This window comes from Gambusia affinis, linkage group LG06, assembly GCF_019740435.1.
Source record: "Gambusia affinis linkage group LG06, SWU_Gaff_1.0, whole genome shotgun sequence".
Lineage (NCBI taxonomy): Eukaryota > Metazoa > Chordata > Actinopteri > Cyprinodontiformes > Poeciliidae > Gambusia > Gambusia affinis.
The window spans coordinates 22,188,443-22,208,167 of NC_057873.1; the positions used below are offsets into that span (position 1 = coordinate 22,188,443).

The 19,725-nt window shown below is 40.5% G+C and overlaps 1 protein-coding gene across 2 annotated transcripts; it reads right to left on the reverse strand.

Annotated features, from left to right (window-relative positions):
• Positions 1-76: 76 nt before the first annotated feature.
• LOC122833254 (galaxin-like) lies at positions 77-18,545 on the reverse strand. 2 transcript variants are annotated; one of them, XM_044120697.1, is made up of 14 exons: positions 18,422-18,545; positions 15,567-15,605; positions 13,743-13,800; positions 10,075-10,187; positions 9,061-9,183; positions 7,705-7,887; positions 6,969-7,008; positions 6,553-6,644; positions 4,793-4,881; positions 4,004-4,230; positions 2,098-2,251; positions 1,845-2,013; positions 1,677-1,730; positions 77-1,058 (listed from the first exon to the last, which is right to left on the reverse strand). In XM_044120697.1, exons 4-14 carry the CDS (start codon positions 10,148-10,150, stop codon positions 811-813), a joined length of 1,455 nt encoding a protein of 484 aa, XP_043976632.1. In that variant the 5' UTR covers positions 10,151-10,187; positions 13,743-13,800; positions 15,567-15,605; positions 18,422-18,545; the 3' UTR covers positions 77-810. The 2 variants fall into 2 exon arrangements, with proteins under 2 accessions (XP_043976632.1, XP_043976631.1); XM_044120696.1 differs by lacking the exon at positions 18,422-18,545 and adding an exon at positions 15,688-15,732.
• Positions 18,546-19,725: the final 1,180 nt, after the last annotated feature.

Consider the following 19,725-nt stretch of genomic DNA (forward strand, 5'->3'; position numbering starts at 1 on the left):
TGCTGGATATAAGTCTCTGCTCCTTATCAACCCTGCACAGATGAATCGGTTTAGATTGATGGATGGAAAAACAGCGTTGATATGAAGTGTTTATTAGAAAATGAAAAGCACCACCAGTACATTTAGCTTCGTTTTCAACATGCAACACAAAAACAAATGTTAACTAGTTAGTATTGATAAAAGTAGATAATCACTGAGCTTCTCTTAGTTTCAGCTTTGTCTGGTTGTTCACATTTATACAGCAGAAAGAAATAAAATAACCAAACAAATTTAAGGCACTACCATCTCTTCTCCTGAAGATCACATTTGTTTGAGATGCTACCAAAATTACAGTAAAATTAGTCAGTTTTTCTTCGGATGACTGAGATAATATTCTGATTCTGGGGCAGAATCGCCACCCTTGATATTATTTATTAAAAATCTCTTTAGCTTTACTGAGTAAGTTAAAAATAAATCTTTTAAATATTTAAAGAGAGCGGTACAAATCCAATCAATGGATAAAAAAAAAAAAGAGAAAAAATAGCATATATTTAAAATGGAAAAATCTATTTATAAGTTTAGCTTATAAAAGCAAGTTTTTAATGTTCTCTCAGAACACCTTCTCTGTTTTAGCTGGTTTCTTTGTCTCCAAACCGTTTCGATGTTTGGATCGACGCTCTACTGTAGTCAGACTACGGTAATTAATGTAAAGAGGCACTCTGTGATGAGACTGTTAAAGTAAACTTGCTTTCTGGCAATATGAGCTTAAAGTAAAAGTTAGTGCTACAAGGTTTCGGGAAAATGCCCAGGACCAGACCAGCCAGTGGCGACCTACTGGGAACATTTGGACAGAATGAAATGCAGCGACTCCAGGACGGACTCGTGGTTGAAATCAGCGAAGACGTCGGTGTGATTGAAGAAGTAGGTCTTTCCGGCAGTCAGTTTGAAGAACTTGCACTGATCCGATGTTTCCAGGACGAAAACATCTGGTCCCACTGTGGCCTCCTTGCCTTTGACTTTCAGCACGTTGCTGAACACGGTGCTGCTCCGAGACACGCTTTCCACAACCCCAATGAACACTACACAGAGACACACACACACACACACACACACACACACACGAAAAACATATAAACTTAAGGACACACTTAGTGCCATATTGTTCAGCATAATTGCCTGCAAACACAATTCGGCAGTCGGCCAATCACACAGCAGCAACTCAATACATGAAGACAACTTTAAAGCTGAAGTTTAAAGTGAAGATTTAATAAATTCATGTGATTTTGAACATGAGGTGGTTGCTGGTGTCAAACAGGCTAATCTGCAACCAAGACATGCAGAATGTCATTTGGAATAAAAGTCTGGTTCTGTCTGGTGTGAGGGGGGATATTTTCCCAATAGTCAACCTTATTGCATCACGTTAAAGACATGGTGTAATGGTCCAGTGATACTGGGTTCACTGTACCCACTGAGGTCAATGGCACAGTGAACCCATTGTCCTCAAAGTGGGCTCTCTGTCCAGTGGGTCCAGTAACCTTTGGGATTTTGTGAAACAGGAGCTTATAAGCATTGCAGCTGGCAAGCCTGCAGCAACTCTGTGAGATTATCGCCTCACCAAGAACCTGAACCTCTCAGGAATGTTCCCAACAACATGTTGAATCAACACCCTTAAAAGAGACATTTTAGCGTTGCCGTACCTTCATTGCAAAGCTGCATTTTGTTCATATTGTTCACCAGTTGAAGTTTGGACTCTGCAAAAATGAAAATAAAAAAGATTTTATTGCTAAAATGCAGCAACTGGCTGAATTTACTCTACAATGAAATGTGTTACTCAGGCTCCATTTTTCTCAGCAGAGCAAAGTGACCTTTCGGGGCGGGTCGTAAGTGGGTGGTTTGATGGTGCGCTGGACTGAGCTTGCCCGCGCAGCAGGACCACAGAGTAGAGTCGTAGTATTGGTGACCGCAGCACTGAAATCCGTCCTTGGCTGGATAGAACAAGGACTGTTCCTCACCGGTGCAGCAGACTTCCTGGTTCTGAACAGCATTTATGAGGTTTTCAGAAGAGATGAATAATCTGTTTTCCAGATTTATGACTTTGATCGAGGAAATAGACCCTACCTCTGGGTTCAGCAGCTGGGATCCACAGCACTCCCGGTCATTTTCTTCCCCAATCGTCAAGTTGTGCAGAGTTCCTTCGCAGCACTTCTTTACTGGGTCCGAAATGTTGTAGGCATGAACGCCGCAGCAGCGAGTGTGTTTTCCACGATTGTATCTATTTTGTCAAACAGAGAAAAACTAAGTAGTGTGAGAAAAATGAGAAAAGGATAAAATGCCAAACGAAGATCCCTGCAGAAATATGAGCAGGTTGAACCTTTCCCATCACCGCTAATCTAATTGAGATATTGAGATCCAGGAAAGGTGTTTCAGAAAAAGAAACAACCTAATTGAACCAAAGAAGATTAACTATTTCATCTTCCATCAAAATCCACTGGATTCGTCAAATGTGCATTAATCATGCAGTTAGGCAATTATCTCTCTATGTTTGTCCATCTTAGAAGATGAGATGCTCGAGGCAGCAGGTAAACATTTTGTTCTCAAAATGAATGTGTGGAAAAACGCAACAACAATCTGAGTCATTTGAACAAAGACCTGGGTCTGAGCGTCCATGAAACTGCAGCTCTGGTTTGTTCCCGGTCTGCAGAGGTCGGCATTCATCAGAAACGATTCAATGGAGGAACCGCAGCGAAACGCAAAAAAGTCAAGGCTTACTGATGCACGTGGGAAGTGAAGGAGGTCCAGTGTGGTCGGATCGGCTAGAACTAATGTAGCTCAATCTGCTGAAGATCTTAATGCTAATTCTGACTTTAAAAAACAGGTTTCACAATAATAGTGCGCTGCTGCTTTGTGAGCTTTCAGACTAAGTCAGGTTCAATGAGAGCTTTCAGATTTCATCTGCTATTGTTGACATTAATGGCTTTTAAAAAAAAATAAATTATTTTTTATGGACGCAACTAGCACCAGATAAAACCAGTCTGCACTGTGCTGGACATCATTTGTTGAGAAAAAACATGTAAATAAATTACTATTCTGAAAAATGAAGATATAAAAACTGGGTCTATGAACCTATTTTATTTATTTTTTTTAAACTTAGTTTCATGTTAATCTAAACTGAAAAAAGTTGATGTTGTAATTGAAATAGATTAAATAAATAGCATTTACATAAAAAGAATGTATGTAAGACTGTCACATTAATTTTCAGTGAGAAGTCTTGGTAAGCATGTGAAGTTGTTACTGATTAATGCAGACAGTGACAAAAGGAAAGAGGTGGGATTTACTCACAGGCAGCAGACTCTTACTCTGTGTGTGTGTGTGTGTGTGTGTGTGTGTGTGTGTGTGTCCCACTCTCAGCTACTTCAGTTAAGTTATTTCAAAGTTTCCTTCTAATACAAAACATCTTGCCTCAGTTATTTTGCCTGCAGGATGTTGTAGGAAGTCTGGGAGTTGCGGTCATTAGGGTCAGACAGAGTTTCTCCTTGTTATTGCTACCTGCTCCTCATATTGGGGAGTGAATATTTCTCAAGTTGTGTGACTCATAGATTGGGTATGTCTAGCTGTCCTGGCATCATTTATCAAAACACACAACTTCCACAGCCGTGCACGCAGACAGATTTTAACATGGAAAGAATTTCAAGCATCAATTAAGACTTGGATGCAGCATTTTTGGCACAACGGTGAGCTGTGTTTAAACACAAGAAAAGGGAGGAGGGAAAAAAAGAAAAGAGATAGAATGAGACTAGGAGCTGAAACGTCTGCCTTTTCTCAGACATTGTGGAATTTCCTCGCCACTCCCGTCTGGAATTTTTATCACATTTTCTCCTTTAGTCTAAAAAGCAACAGTAACTTGTTCATGCACATCCAGATTCCAGGAAAAAAAAACAGCAGAAAGATCGACTCTTTGTGCATTCTCCCACCAGAGAAAGAGGTGGGAGAATGCACTTCAATTCAGCATCACTTGATTATTCACCTCTGTCCTTTGCAGCAAACAGTTTCTTTGGGCTGGTAGAGTTCCTCCCCACAGCAGTGCCCTCCAGGTGAGTTGTGCCGCTTCTGAGCACACACGGTCTCCGCGAAGGGTTTGTAAGGTACTCCGCTCTCCGAACACTCCTCTCCATCCTCTCTGTGATCGAACAGGCGGTTTTCACAGCAGAGGACTCCCCTCTGTGCTAAACCGTACGGTGCGTCTCCACAACACTGAAGGAGTCAAAGGAAAAACTGTAAGGAAATGCTGTTAAGTCTTTCACATCGTAAGCCTTCTTCTTTATCCAATTTAAAGATTTTTAAAAGACTGGTTACAAAAAAAGGCACAAATTGGTGGAAAAAAAGAATCAGGTCAAATGTCTGTCTAAAAAAATAAAAAAATAAATAATAATAATAATAAAAATAATAATCAGCTTCAGCATATGAACTGCAACCCTCTTTGTCTTGCCAGAGCGTTTTTACATTATCCTTTTACGGAGCAGGTTAGCCTCAAAATAGCGTGTGAGCTTATTCCTCGGAAAGAAAACACCCAGTGCAAATTTGAAATGGGAGGAGCGAAGAGCTGCAAACTGCTGCAAACCAGTAGATCTCAGTATCTTCTTTTAAAGCTGAACTATTCTGATTTGTTTCTGGTTCACATAACCACTGCATGTGCCAAAGGCCTGATATCCGTCACAGGCCCAGGTGTTTGGTTGTGCCACTGAACTCTCACAGGAAGCTCAGCACAGCAAAATTATTCGATAAGCAACGAAAAGCAGTGACACAAGGATATTACCTGATCCATCCATGGCTTCAGCATTGTCAAACAGCCATCACAGCAGATGTGTGTCTTTGGGTCGTAAACAGTTGGTGAAGGTTTTCCACCTAAACAAAAGGAGAGGGAGAATGCATAAAGTTAAAGAGCTCATATTTATCTATTTTCAAAGCACATATTGTCATTTTATACCACAATCAGGTATCTATGTTACCTTCAGTTATTATAAAAATGCTATGTATACACGTGAAACACAACTAAAAATAAATTTGCCGTTTGACGCCTTGAAATTAGGCCTCTGTCTCTTTAAGAAGCTCCTGCTCTTTCTGACACACCCTCTTCAGGAAGTCATCGCCACAGCATTTCTCCGTTAAGCCGCTCACAACGTTTCTAGGAGCATTGGACTGAGAAGTAGTTCGTATAATCAGCTCCACAGATGTGCAGTTCCGCCTGGCGCTAGTCTGAAGGAGCGGAGAGGGGGAGCCGCGCGGCCGGGAGCCTGAAGCTCGCCTGGAAAGTGCAGCTGCAAGGAGGAGCTCTGTGGAACAGTGGTGCCAGCAAGCGTTTAGGCACACCTGAATGGTTGCCATGGGAGATTAAAGTATTTCTCAAACTGGCATGAAAGAATCAAAGCAAAAACCCAGGTATGTTTTTGATGATGGGAAAATATTATAACACAATGTAAAGCTGACAAAAGTGGATTTTATTTTAGTTATTTTTTGCAAAGCAAGCAATTAAAGTTCTGATAGACGCTTGTGAAAAGGATGGAGATGAGCTTTGAGGATTTGGCTGCAGCTTAAACTGAACATTATACAAACAATACCATCTGTAGTTTGCCCAAAGGCACCATTCAATGAGCCGTTTGTGATGCGAGGGTGCTTTGTTTCTACACTGGCAGTCCTTTTCAAAAGAAAGCCTCCAAAGTCATTTCTCAGACACTTTATGACAAATGTCTGACTGGAAATTAATCTGGCCTGCTTGTAATGCTGAGTCCAACTTCCAAATTACATTCATGCTTTCAGTCTGGTGTTGGTTTTTGTCTGGAGACTTTTAAAAGTAAGAATGAGTGGGAGTGATTTCAGACAGGAGAATGTTCCATTTGAATTTATTTAAGAGTACTGCAGCTGACCCAAACTTTTGGTTTGCAGTCACAAACCAAAAGTTTGACAGTTTCCCTTTTTCACATTTGAGTCCAGCTGCACTGTTTAAATTATTCTGCATATTTACACGCTCTTCTTGCTTCCTCCTTTGCATATGTTACAGCACAAAAACCTTTTGTTTCAGCTTTATTGATGAAAGACATACTGTTATGAACTACTATTGGCAACTTCTACATGTATGTTTATACATACTGATATCACAAGAAAACATGTTTGAAAAAATTGAAAATATATCAATGTTTTGCTGCAGCTGCGTAATCTATAAAAAAAGGACATAAACTAAAAAAAGGGAAACATGTTAGAACTGTAAATGAATAAAGTTAAGGGAGATTGGCTGACACTGCAGATCATTACTACGAGATAGATGTGGAATGAAGAAACACTATCTTTGTTTTCGAATCTTTAAATCGAAGGTTTGTTTGGTTGCTAAGCCATCTTGTGACGGTCTACAATAAACAACCGTGGCTTTCCCTGTTGGTGTTCTAGATGAATGTTTATCACGATCTTGATGCCATTCTAACAGAGGATGCTTTATAGTTCTTCTCATGTAAAGTCTGATAAGATGCCGACAGCTGTATGCATGGTGGCCTGGTGTGAAAACAAACACACTGGTCGTTTTACCTGAGGGGCACAGCGCGTTTTTGTCCCCGTGTTTCCTCTGGCAGCAGCGTTCGGTCTCTGGATTGTAAGACGCTGACCCACAAAAATGTGACCTGTGGACAGACGAAGACTGGAAGCATTTAAAGAAGTATCATCTATGCATTATCCTTTCGAGTTATTGTATTTACGCAGCTATTATTATTTTATTATTATTATTATTATTATTATTATTATTATTATTATTATTATTATTTTGTGTGTACGTCAAGAGCCAAGCTACAATATTTTGTTGCCAAATTCACAGTTGCGCCTTTGTGTAATGATAATGAAGAATGTCTAAGTCTACTAAATTGCAATTATTTAAAAAAATATTTTATTTCAAAACATTGTTTTGTCACTCAACATGTGCTAACGAAGCAAAATGAAGCATTAAATACCTCTGATGCTCTTTGACAAGACTGGCAGGGGGAATCATTTCTGTAAGGCAAACATCACAAATAAATATGCAAGAATGGCAAAGTTCAAGCCATTGAGATAATAACTTGATTCCTAACACATCAAAAAGTTTATGTGTTAAACTCCAAGATATAGGTTTTATAAAAAACATGGCCAGCTTGTTACTAAATGGATCTCTTATTCTGGATCAAGCAAATCAACACCCTGCAAATGTTTAATTTAATCTCTCTTTAAGTTCTACATTCCTTTTTGTTTTACATTTAAAACAATGAATTTCTCAAAACATATTGTCCTAAATATAAGAATCTGGGTGTGGATTTTAAGACCTGCATGTTGGTTTGAGCCACTTGCAGCCCCAGACTTCAGAGAAACATGATGAGAGCACAAACCTCACACTGTAATTTACAAATAGTTATATGAAAATGTGTGCTCTCCATTTGCATAAAGCCACTCCGGCTTCACATTCATTGAACACTAACTCTAGAGGGTTGCTTACTAAAGTTATTCAACAAATCTCTGAGGCTTTCACACAACAGCTGGATTTCTAATAATGTCCACACGCAATATTTACTAATTAGGTAACCTCTGAAGATGATCGGTTCCTCTGGACTTCATCTAGTGGCAGTGGAGGGAGTTGAACACATGAACGCTCCAAACGTGTCCATTTTTTATTTAGTGGTCTAAAAGCCACACAAGCTGTTAAAGAGCCAAGCTAACCTGTCACAGTGGTGCTGTTCTCACCACAGCAGCCTGAGACTTTGCGTTGGATTTGACCTTTGCAGCAGCACTCAGTCTTGATGTTGAACTGATTCTCATAACAGCACTGATGGTCCGGAGAACGTCTGTCCAGGATCGTACGGCTTTTACCACAACACAGCTGAGTTTTGCTGTTGAAGGCCGCTGCAGAAATAAATAATTATGGGTCAGGAAATCTGGTCACGTGATTCCAACAAATGTTTTCTGGAGACAGGAGACACTTTATGCTTCGAAGGTCAGCTGGCCCAAACGGGGCTCCGAATCTAAGTCAACGACAACAAGATGGAGCATAAAGTCTTAATGAGACAATATCCAAAATATCAATTAGCATGGGCAAATTCAAGAGGTGTTTGTGATTGTTTAGATTTCTTTTTTTTTCACACCTACTGCTAGTTCTCTCCCAATACAGAGAAGGAAACTTTCTTTTTCTAAATATAAGTCAAGAGGAACGTCATGGAAACATTGTGAAAGTTGCAATGCCCCATTTGTGAACAACGATTAGGCTTTTTTTTGGTCCACAGACAACAATTCTGTTTGTTGTCTGTGTTTTAGTGGAAATCAGCCAAACTTATTATAAGCTGCTGATACAACCTAAATCAGATTTGAGTCTCAAGTTAAATAAATAAACCTATCACAGAAAGCTCCTTACACATCTGTAGACATATTGTGATCAGTGCTTCACAGTTTAATAGGTTTTAACCTTGAACTCACTTGAATTAAGCTTTTAACCCCGTCAAAGTCTGGATGATTGAAAGAGATAAAATAGACTTTCATCTCTATGAAAACTTTTTGATTCTTTGACTTTGGCTCATTAATTCCTCCTCATAAACTGTTTGCAAAGGATTGCCAATATAAGACATTAAATCCCTTTTTGTGGTCTCCTCTGCTGCTCTTTTTGATTTTTGTACTATTCAAAGGTTGAGATATAAAACAGCTGCTTTGGATGTCAGTCAGCCAATAAAAAAATTGGGACGAGCGCAGGGTTTTTTTTTTTTTGGTGTCCCTCTTTTGAATGTTGCTATTATGGATGGAGTGAAATATTTACATGATAAACTGTGCGGGTTTTCAGAAATAAGAGACATTAGTGATGAAGTCAAACTTGACTAAAATGCAAACACATAGCATTGGGACCACTTGCCTACTAGCATGTCAGAATGTTCTGCATGTCACCGGTGCTTGTTTCTGATACTATAATACGACACAAAGGTCAAGTAAAGGTCAGAATCCTGTCAGTGGCTAGTTTCTTTCTTGCTTGCTTTGTCTTTTCAAACCCAGAATAAACCAGCACTAACTCTCGCACAAATGTTTAATACCTACCTTTTCCACAGCACTCCGCCATGGGAAAAGGTTTCGCTTGGAGCGTAAAGTCACAACACATTTCATTGAGTGGGTTGTAAGCTTTGAGTCCGCAGCATTTTGACACCTTCTCACTCATGTTGTCTGTGGAAACAGCAAAAGAAAAAAGGATAATCAGCGTAAGCGGCAATGTAGTCGAAGGAAATGGTTTGTGTTGTCGGAGGTGTGATGTGTTGTTGAAGGGAAACCCCAGAGTTAGGGGAGAGCCAAAGTTCAATGGTTTAATAACTCAGGTAGCAAACACATCAGAGCAGCTGAAATATTCTTCCGCCCAGCATGATCCACCTCTGGAGGTTCATTTGGTGTTCCCCACAACAACATGAACGACATCTGGAGGTTCATTTGAAGGTTAGCCACTAGTTTCCTGAAAGGTTCAGAATTGCATAATCTCTGCTGTGCAAAGAGAACTTCGTGTAAACTCTCTGGGCGAAATGAAAGCACAGACTGTATAATTTTCATGGGACCATAAATATGTCAGGTTTGTACACACGCTCTTGTCAGAAACTTGGCACAAGTCCGCTGCCAACTGAAGGAATTAAAACAGTTCACTGCAGGGAACATCGATATCTTCCACAGAGGTTAAAGACACTTTTTCCAGTTTGAGAAAAAGCATCCAGTTGAAATCCAGTGCAAATCCGCAACTTATAAATTGCTTACAGTGAGTGAACATTATACCAACACATTCTGAGGAGTGTAGTGTGTATTCAGCCTGCGTACAGCTTTAACTTCCACACAACAAGGTTTTCTTTCAGAATGACCCCTTTGACCTTCATCCAATTTGACCACCTGCACAATTCCTGTGAAAGAGACGTTTCCCCACAGCAAGATGCTGCCACCGCAAGAAAAAGGAAAACTTTATGGAACTGTGAATGTGTGAGACTCTTTCAGAGCTTCAGGTTCACAGATTGACATGAAGACAAATCTTTTACGGGAAAAATAACAGCACATTCGACCTGGCTGATGGAAAGATATTACCTGTTTTTTCCTTTCCTTTATCTTTGCAGCACGTGTGAGTTTCTGGATTGTACGGCTTCCCAGCGCAACAATGCATTCCGGGGTCCTCAGATTTGGCTCCTTTGCAGGGTTTTCTGCAATGCAAGGTTATGGTCACGGGTTTCGGTTAATTACAAATGTATTCTACTGACACTAAAATGAAAGCACACAATTAAAAATAAAAAAGATCAAAGGGAACGCTTTCTCTCTTTGAGCCTTTAAGATATTTTTTATCTTCTGTTTTACTGCCCTCTGATGGACGTAAGAGAAAACGCTCATCAGTGTGAGTCATCCTGAACAGCAGCTAGAAGGAAACGCCAGCTGTTTGTTTTTACTATTATTGCTGAGTAGCAATAACAGTAGCTACGGGAACAGTGAAGGTCTCCATGAGACAACGCTTGCATCCATTCATGATTTCCTTTCTTTTTTGCATGTTTTCACATTTAGGTGTTTCAGAACATAAAACCAACTTAAATATAAGTCAAAGGCAATGCAAGTAAACACAAAATACAATTTTTAAGTTAAGTTTGTTATTACTGAGAGTGGGGGAAAAAAAACAAAACTTCATGGCCCTCTGTAAAAATCTGATTTGCCCCTCAGCCCTACACCTTAAATCATAGCTGTGGTCTATCACACCTGAGTTCATTGTCTCTGACTGCCTTGAAAAAAAAAAAAAAAAATCAATCAAGACGGCTTCAGCCGATCCAGAACGCCGCTGCTCGTGTTCTCACTAAAACCAGGAAGAAAGAGACTTTACGATGGCTCCCTGTAGCTCAGAGAATAGACTTTAGAGTGCTGCTGTTGGTTTATAAATCACTGAATGGTTAATCACCACAATACATTAAAGATCTGCTGCTGTTGTTGTATCAACCTTTCAGATCTCTCAAGTCTTCTGGTTCTGGTTCTGCTCTGCATCCCCAGAACCAGAACCACTATAAATGCACCTGCTCTGGGATAGTCTCAGAATTAAAGCGTTTAAAGTGTTTCAAGTGCAGAGAGCATCAGGAAGACCAAGGAACACACCAGGCAGGTTTGAGATACCGTTGTGGAGATTTGGATACAAAAAGATTTCCCAAGATCATATTGAAATGGAAGGAGTATCAGACCACTGCAAATCTACCAAGAAGCGGCCGTCCCTCCAAACTTTCATCTCGAACAAGGAGAAGACTGATCAGAGATGCAGCCAAGATCTACAGCTGAGGTGAGAGAGTCTGTCCACAGGACAACAATCAGTTGCACACTGCACAAATCTGGCCTTAATGGAAGAGTGGCAAGAAGAAAACCGTTTCTCAAAGACATCCGTAAAAAGTCTGGTTTAAGGTTTGCCACAAGCCACCTGGGAGACGCACCAAACATATAGAAGAAAATCAAAATCAAAATCAAACTGTTTTGGCCACAATGCAAAACAATATGTTTGGCGTAAAAGCTCCACAGCCCATCACCCTGAACACACCATCCCCACTGTCAAACATGGTGGTGGCAGCATCATGGTTTGGGCCTGCTTTTCTTCAGCAGGGACAGGGAAGTTGGTTAAAATTGACGGGAAGATGGTTGGAGCCAAACACAGGACTGTTCAGAAAGAAAACCTGTTGGAGTCTGCAAAGGACCTGGGACTGGGACGGAGATTTATCTTCCAAAGAGACACTGATCCCAAATATAAAGAAAATCTGGAATGGAATGGTTCGCACATAAACGTATACAGGTGTTAGAACGGCCAAGTCAAAGTCCAGACCTGAATCCAATCAAGATTCTGTGGAAAGAGCTGAAAACTGCTGTTCACAAACATTCTCCATCCAGCCTCACCGATCTCCAGCTGCTTTGCAAGGAAGGATGGGCAAGAATTTCAATCTCTCGATGTGCAAAACTGGCAGAGACAAACCCCGAGCAACTTGAAGCTGTAATAGCACCAAAAGGTGGCGCTACAAAGTATTAACGTAAGGAGGCAGAATAATACTGCACGCCCGACTTTGCAGTTTTTTATTTGTTAAAAAAGTTTCAAATCTCCAACAAATTTCATTCCACCTCATGATTGTGTCCCACTTGTTGTTGATTCTTCACAAAATAATAAAAATTTTAGATCTTCATGTTTGACGCCTGAAAAGCAACAAAAGGATGAAAAGTTCAAGGGGGCCGAATACTTTCGCAAGGCACCGTATATATATATATATATATGCCCTGCAGGAAGCTCGGTTACACAGAGGGTGGAAAGTTAAGAGTCTTGTGATTATGATGCAACAGTTAATATGCTTGTGCAAGCATGCAGCCTCCTTCCTGCAATAAAAGGCCTGCTTAACCACCCCCATACTCTCTGAAAAATACAATGACACCTTTCATATTAGCTACTGCATGTCAACAATCTGTCATCTGTAATTAACTACACAACACACCTGCCCACAAACACACACCCACACATGGACACAGACAGTTAAAACCATAACCTGTTGGGGGTTTTTGGGGGGTTTTTGTAACTGGTGGCTTGCCTGCTGGTATTCTTCTAGAAGAAAGAGAGCATTTTGTTTGTTATGCTTAACCCTCCTGTTATGTTGGTTTCTGGGGTACAGTAGTAATGTTTGTGGGTTTCATCATGCCAAACCAAAAAGTTCCTCCAAAACATTTTTTTATTTGATTATTAACTCCAATACTAACCATTTCAATCAATATTTTTTCAATGATGTTACTTTACTTCTCACTAAAAAAGGATTAATGACGATGACCTGCTCATTTACTCATTTGGACATAAAAAATAGAATTTCGATATTTTTATGTCCACTGGAAAAAAAACACACACAATAATTTCATTGAAATTGATCTTTTGTAAATTTTTTTATATTACATTTTGTTTTTTTGCTTTTTTCTTCAGTTGGTGATCTTTATAATTAAACTTGAGACACACATACTGTTCAGGGTCAAAATCAAGATAAATGAGTCATAAATGAGTATTTATGTTTTCCCATCAATTCTGCTAAGTGTAACTCAGTGTGGGTGGCATTTGCCCACAGGAACAGAAAAGGTTCCCGTCAAATGTTGTATGAACACCTACTTTCTCGCAGTTTCCCAGTGAAGTAACAGGAATAGTGAGAAAATGGGCTTGTATGTGTGTGGTGTGTTTGTGTGTGTGTGTGGTGAAGTTCATAGGTGCTAGGAAACATATTGGACATTTTTTCATCTTTTTTTTACCCTTCAACTTGACTGCAGGGTCAAATTGACTGGAACAGTATCTATGTAAAAAGTAAAATGGGGGGGTGGGAGGGAGTTGGAAATGTGTAAAATGAATTTATTTTCACTCCATTTCGTTCAGAATTACATATTTGTAACTTTTTTCGAGTGTATTTCTAGGTTTACAGCATTAAGACGTGCGTGCACGTCTTAATAAAAAGACAATGCCCAAGGCATTACTATATAAACAGCCTCTCAGGTCTCCAAACCTGTAGGGGACAAGAGCACATAGATAATAGAAAAAAAGTGATGACTGCATTTCTTTCTCTGTGGCTGCAGAACCACATATCTGTTTTCACGCTGGTCATTATCATGATAAGTTTGGTTGCTGTGTGATTGAAATCTTACTCGGGCCTGAAAGCATATAAAAAAAAAAAAAGACAAAACTCTTCTTGGCAAAAATTCACTTACAAACAAAGGAGGAGACAGCTCACCTGCTACTTCTGTCCTTTTGCAAGACTTCGTTGGCGTCACTGCCTCCTGAGGCAAAGCCTACCAACAACGATAAGACAAGGTTGAACTTGCAGTTGGACTTAATGGCACACGTCCACCACAGCACATGAAATGGCACAACGTCATCACGAGTTGTTGCAGTGCTGATATCAGTATCAAATGTCGAAACCACAAAAGAACACGTAACTTTATCAGGGGCAGTATAGAGCGCACCTTAAAATGCATTAGTTTGTATTGCAAGCTGCGCGCACTAATAGTTTTTGCGCTCTGCTGCGTGGAGCCCTCGTGGAGTTGCGCACACGCGGGCACGCGCTCCAGAGGCTACCGTAGACGTCCGCCGAGCTGCAGCGGCGGCAGCAAAGGCTGCAAGAACTAACCGCTGTGGCGACGCATCAGTTTCAGTGAAACCCGCAATTTGGATAAAAAAAGAAAAAAGAAAAAAAAAAGAAAAAGTGAAACCTCAAGGGAGAGAAAACGCTGAGGAGGCGCTCATTCATCAAACAAACACTATCATTCAAGTTTCTCCCCCGGGGCGATCAGCGATAGCAGACAAACTGATATTTAAACCACCCCGTACAGTTGTCTGGATTACTAATATTTCCCCTCAACCCTACTTTTTCCATCTCCTTCTCTCTGTTGGAACAACAGGTTTTCGCCCGTTGTTGATCATTAGCGTGGGGAAAATTGCATCATCATAACGGACAAGGCACCGCAGCGACGGGAAATCCCTCACTGCCGCCGCCGCCGCCGCCCCTTCTGCACGGGATTTGTTCAACCTTACAGTGACGTCAGCACATATCGCTTTTCGGGGGTGTAAGTGAGGAGGGCGGGGGGAGTCTAGATTTCCCCAACAGCAACACTGCCAGACCGACTGTCCACCACCTGTTAGTTTCTCCTCCCATCAAGACCAACAACCCATTAGTTCCACGTCAGAGTGTTTCAGATAAGTAACGAGATAAACGTGCGCTCGCAAAAAGGACACAAAAAACTCTTTCAGGATAAACCTAAATATTGTTCACGGGATTTTCATAGCAAACCTCCGTTTTCCAAACCCTCCATCAGTTTGAGGAGGCTGTTAATGTGAATCTGTTGGGGTTTTTTTTCCTTTAAAGCAAAGCTGCTGAATGTGATGCAAAGAAACGTTTTAAAAACTCTCCCTGATATTCACAAGAGCTTTTCCTCACATCTTTTTATTCATTCATTCATTCATTCATTCATTCATTCATTCATTCATCCATGCATGTATTTATTTATTTATTCTCGAAATTAATCCAAACAGACAACGGCAATTCGCAAAATCCGGCAGCTGTTGCGCACAATCTTTGCAGGACAGACTGCAAGAACAAGACAGAGAATTTGAGTCGTTCACATCCTCAAACCGGCTCGATCTCGAGACACAAACGCACTCAATAACTCCCCTAATCCAGGCGAAAGCAGCCTCGGGTGATGATAATGATGATGGTGATGATGATGATGATGCTGGGGGAAACTAATCTGAAGGCAAGACAGGTTGTGTCGGTGTTTTTGGCTGACAGGGAGATGCAAACGCTCATTTTATTACGTCTCATCTTCTAAATGTGGACAAGAACAAGTGCGGGTTTTAACATCCAAACTGAAAAAGGGAAAAGGACACTTGTAAAAGCAAACAAAAAGAATAGAAATGAACGCTAGTACCTTGAAACACAATGAAATCTAATGAAAGGATGTAGGGCGAGGAGGTGGGGCAATCGGAGATGAAGCGCACTGGGTCTGCTACTAAGAACTAAGCAATTCAAATAATAAAGAAAAAAGAGACAGGTACTTACTGTAAAAACTCGTGAAGATGACGATATAGATAAGGAGAGCTGAAACAAAAGACAGATTTTTATTATCAATCTTTTTCCTCATTCAAATAAAAATTGTCTGCACAGATGCGCCAAATGTTACCCATGTTGGAAGCATGGAGCCTGGGCATCTTTATGCGTTTCTCAAAGTTTGGGATTCAGGCTGAGCCTTCAGGAAGCTTAAGTATGATATTCTAATGAGTCCCACCTCTCACGTGATATCATCTAAAAATATGGCATTTAAAAAGCAAGGAGTGAGCTTTCTCACGTACATGCGTGCGTAAAAATGCTTGCCTTGACTAAGCATCTCCAAAGGCGCGTCACTTTTTAACGCCACGCACTTAATGTCAATGCATATAGGCTTGTTGCATCCTCAAGAGATTTTTAATGAAAACGTTTTTGACTATATTGATTAACTATTTTATTTCTTTTCTTTTTTTTTTTTTTTATAAAGTGAAATCAACTTTGAGACGTCAAGCCTTTTTTGGTACAATCTTATCCCACCACGCTATCATGAAAGGAGGATTTTTGATATAAGGCGCATTAAAGCAATCGTTTTTGCGCCTTCAAGATGGTCACTGGCGTGTGTCAAACCTGGCGTCTCAATATTTGCCTGCGGAATCAAACACTTTGTTCTCTTCATTGTTGTTTTGTTTTGTTTAAATCAAGGTCTTGCTGTAGTGATCATACAACTTTCCAATTCCAGTTTACGCATTTCTTAAAATCAGATATCTTCACCATAACCGACGATGGCCACCTGGAGAAGCTGCTCGACGGATAGAACAAAAGAAAATGTTTATAAACCGCAGAAGAGCTCATATCTCTTAAAAACCTTATCTCTCTGTGAGTCAGCAGGGGCATCATCCTGCCCGTCCTCAGCCCGTCGCTGCGTTTTAATCTGTGGATGTTTTATCAGTTTACATTTCTTTTCTTAAGTCTATACGGGCACTGAACCCGGTGAAAGGCTCTTGTTCATTATCTCATCCAGCAGTTTCTTTTGTGATATCTTATGGTTTCCTTCTCATCCAAATTTTGGTACTTGTGGATGAAAGACGACAATTTTACGGACGAAGAAGGTTTCTACTTTGGTGCGAAGGATTTATTATCTCACCTGGAAGTCTATAGTCTTTCATTGTACAAGCAACCTATGCATTTGGTTTGTTATAAAAAGTTTCACATTAGATGAAAAATGCGCTGATATCTGGTTTTGACGAGGATTTCTTCCTCATTTGTCCTGCGCAAGGAATAAGTGAATCTCTGAAGATGCACCTCGGTTTGTCTATTTTGTGTTCAAAGAATCTTTGTGAAATTGTGAAAGGCAGACAGCAAGGAGTTTCATACTTCATCGTCTCATTCGTTTACTCTTGTGTAGTTTGTTCATTGCAACAGTAAACAAAGCAGTTTCTTCGTTAAGTCAAAACTTAACATGACAAAATGGCAATCCTTTCGTCGTGCTGCGCCCTTTTCCCTTCCGTGCAGCACCACAGAATCATACATCCACAACACTTTCATACTTTCATCATGATTTGTAAGAACGTGCACTGTGAAGACTACACGGTTTGTCATCTTTGTATAGTTTCAAATGGAGTTCCAATACAGACAAAGTGAAGTGCTTTGTTCAGATTTTTCAGATGTCACACAAACCACTTTAAAGAGGAACTCAAACCATAATTATTCTTTTTTTTTTTTTAAAGGAATTATTGTGAGCATGAGGAGTGAATTCAACTTTTAAGTCAAAGAGATTTACACACTTCTGCAGTGTGCTGTTTTTTTCTGGGAGCAACACAAATAACTGAGAACAGATCTCACATGTCTTGGCTGCATTTGTAGCTCAGAGTACGCCACAAAAATCTATTACACCCATAGAAATATTTCCAACCTTTTGATAACAACAGTACTTTACAACTGGTGTGAATCTGCTAAGTGGAAGACAAATTATGTACATTTTCTCCTTTTTTCACAAATAACACTCATGACGTCAGTCACTCAGTAAGCGTCGTCCGCCTGTGATGTTGGATTTAAGAGAACAGGCAGCATCGTCAGGGGCAAAGAGACACAACAAACATGTCAGGGAGTTTAGATGAAGTCTGAACCAGAATTAGTTAAACAATGTCCCAACTTTTGTCACAGCCCCACCTTTACTGCTGCCGACACAGATATCCAAGTTGCTTCAGGAGAAATCTTCAGATGGGACAAAGATGGAGCTGCATGACCGTGATGTAAAGGAGTATATTTGGAAAAGTAAATTAAAATCTAAAAATGTAATAGCTGTAAAGCATGAGAGGTGTTTCCACCGTACCGAGGGACTGTTTTGACGTCAGCTGTATACCTGCGCAGCAACAACACATTCTCACACCCGACTCGTCATATATTGACGAGTTGGGACGCCGTCTGACCATGTGTCACATATTGACGCGAAGGGTAGCCCCTTCGCGTCAATATGTGACGACTTGGGCATGTTCCTTCACCGTAAAATGTTGACGAATTTGATGATTTCGGAAGGTCGCATGTTTTACATGGATTATTCATGCGAAGGGTCCTCGCAAACACTGCCGAAACTTCAAAACCCCGCAAATTGGTTAGGTTTAGGGAAAAAATTACGGTAAGGCATAAGGTAAAACCCCTCGCGTCACATATTGACGCGAAAGGGGTACCCGTGGACTTTTGAATCAAACATGCAAACATTAATTTCTTGAATAGCATGGGATTCCCCTCCGGCGTTATCTGAACCTCACTGATAATGATTTCCTCTCGTAAGCTGGACTGTATCAGGAAAACAATCAGTTAAAGTGAGCCGCGGCATTTACGGTTGGAAGACTAGTCAAATATTGACTCACATCTGACTGTGATCAAACTCTAGCATGGACTTCAGCATAAACCAGGGGTGGGCAATCCTGGTCCTCGAGGGCCGGTGTCCTGCAACTCTTAGATGTTTCCCTGGTCCTGGATTCAATAAACACACTTGAATCCAACAGCTGAATCACCTCCTAAATGCAGTCAAGTTCTCCAGAGTCCTGCTAATGACCTCATTATTTGATTCAGGTGTGTTGAAGTACAGACAAATCTAAAAGTTGCAGGAGACCGGCCCTCGAGGCCTGGAGTTGCCCACCCCTGGCATAAACCAATCATTAGTGCTAATTAGTTGTAAAAGCTTTTACCATTAATTCTAATGATTGGTTAAAAAAATAAAGTTATGAGTGAATAGGGAGAAAAAAGCTAAAACATGTTTTTGTTTTTTTTGCGTCTTTAATAGTCAGAGGTGGCCCTAGTCTATTTGGTGCCCTGGGCGAACCACCGTTCTGGTCCCCCCCCCTCCCCCCCCCAACCTCTGCTTATTTTTTGCCGGGCCGTTGGGTGTTTGCATTAGGCTTTATTTACATCTATATCCTTCAGTTGTAAGAGCGAGGAGAGGGGGGGCAGAGAGTGGGAGGGGGCTGTCAGACTGCCCCCCACAAGATCCTGCCCTGGGTGGTTGCCCATGTCAGAAACAGCCACTGTTAATAGTTAATGTATGTATATGAAACTCTTCCTTTCTCAAAAGTATTTTTATTTTACTACTTGCTTCTCTTCTATGACTTCCATCCATCCATCCATCCATTTTCTTTACACCCTTCGTCCCTAATGGGGTCGGGAGGGTTGCTGGTGTCAATCTCCAGCTGCGTTCCGGGCGAGAGGCGGGGTTCACCCTGGACAGGTCACCAGTCTGTCGCAGTCTTTTATGACTTAAAATTGTTAAAACATCAATAATTCATGAATTTACAAAAATTTCTGAAACTCACAAATCGTGGCAGAGTTTGGATCTTTCACATGGCAGCCTCTCATGTGACATTAATAATAGTATTTACTGTAGTCCACATGACAATACAAAGCAGTAATGTGCAAAATCACCAAAATGTGGGCAAAACTGCAAAGTAAGCTTTTATTTCTGAGAAATTATCAATTTCACACGCCTCTAAACACTGTACTTCCCATAATTCTCCCTGACTTGTGTTATTTATTCAACAGGTTGGTTATTGCTTCATGTCACTGGATGAATACCTAACTTTTTGGGATACTATTCATAGGTCTTGCATGTCAACAAGATTCTCAAGAATGATGTAATTTATATTTACGAGGGGAGTTTGGACTGTAGCAGTAGTAC

Coding starts and splice junctions, on each gene's coding strand:
- LOC122833254 (XM_044120696.1), bottom strand. CDS start 15,715: ATGCCCAGGCTCCATGCTTCCAACATGG. Junction 7,888..9,060: donor GGCGGAGTGCTGTGGAAAAG/GTAGGTATTAAA, acceptor TTATTTCTGCAG/CGGCCTTCAACAGCAAAACT. Junction 1,731..1,844: donor CTTACGACCCGCCCCGAAAG/GTCACTTTGCTC, acceptor TCATTTTTGCAG/AGTCCAAACTTCAACTGGTG.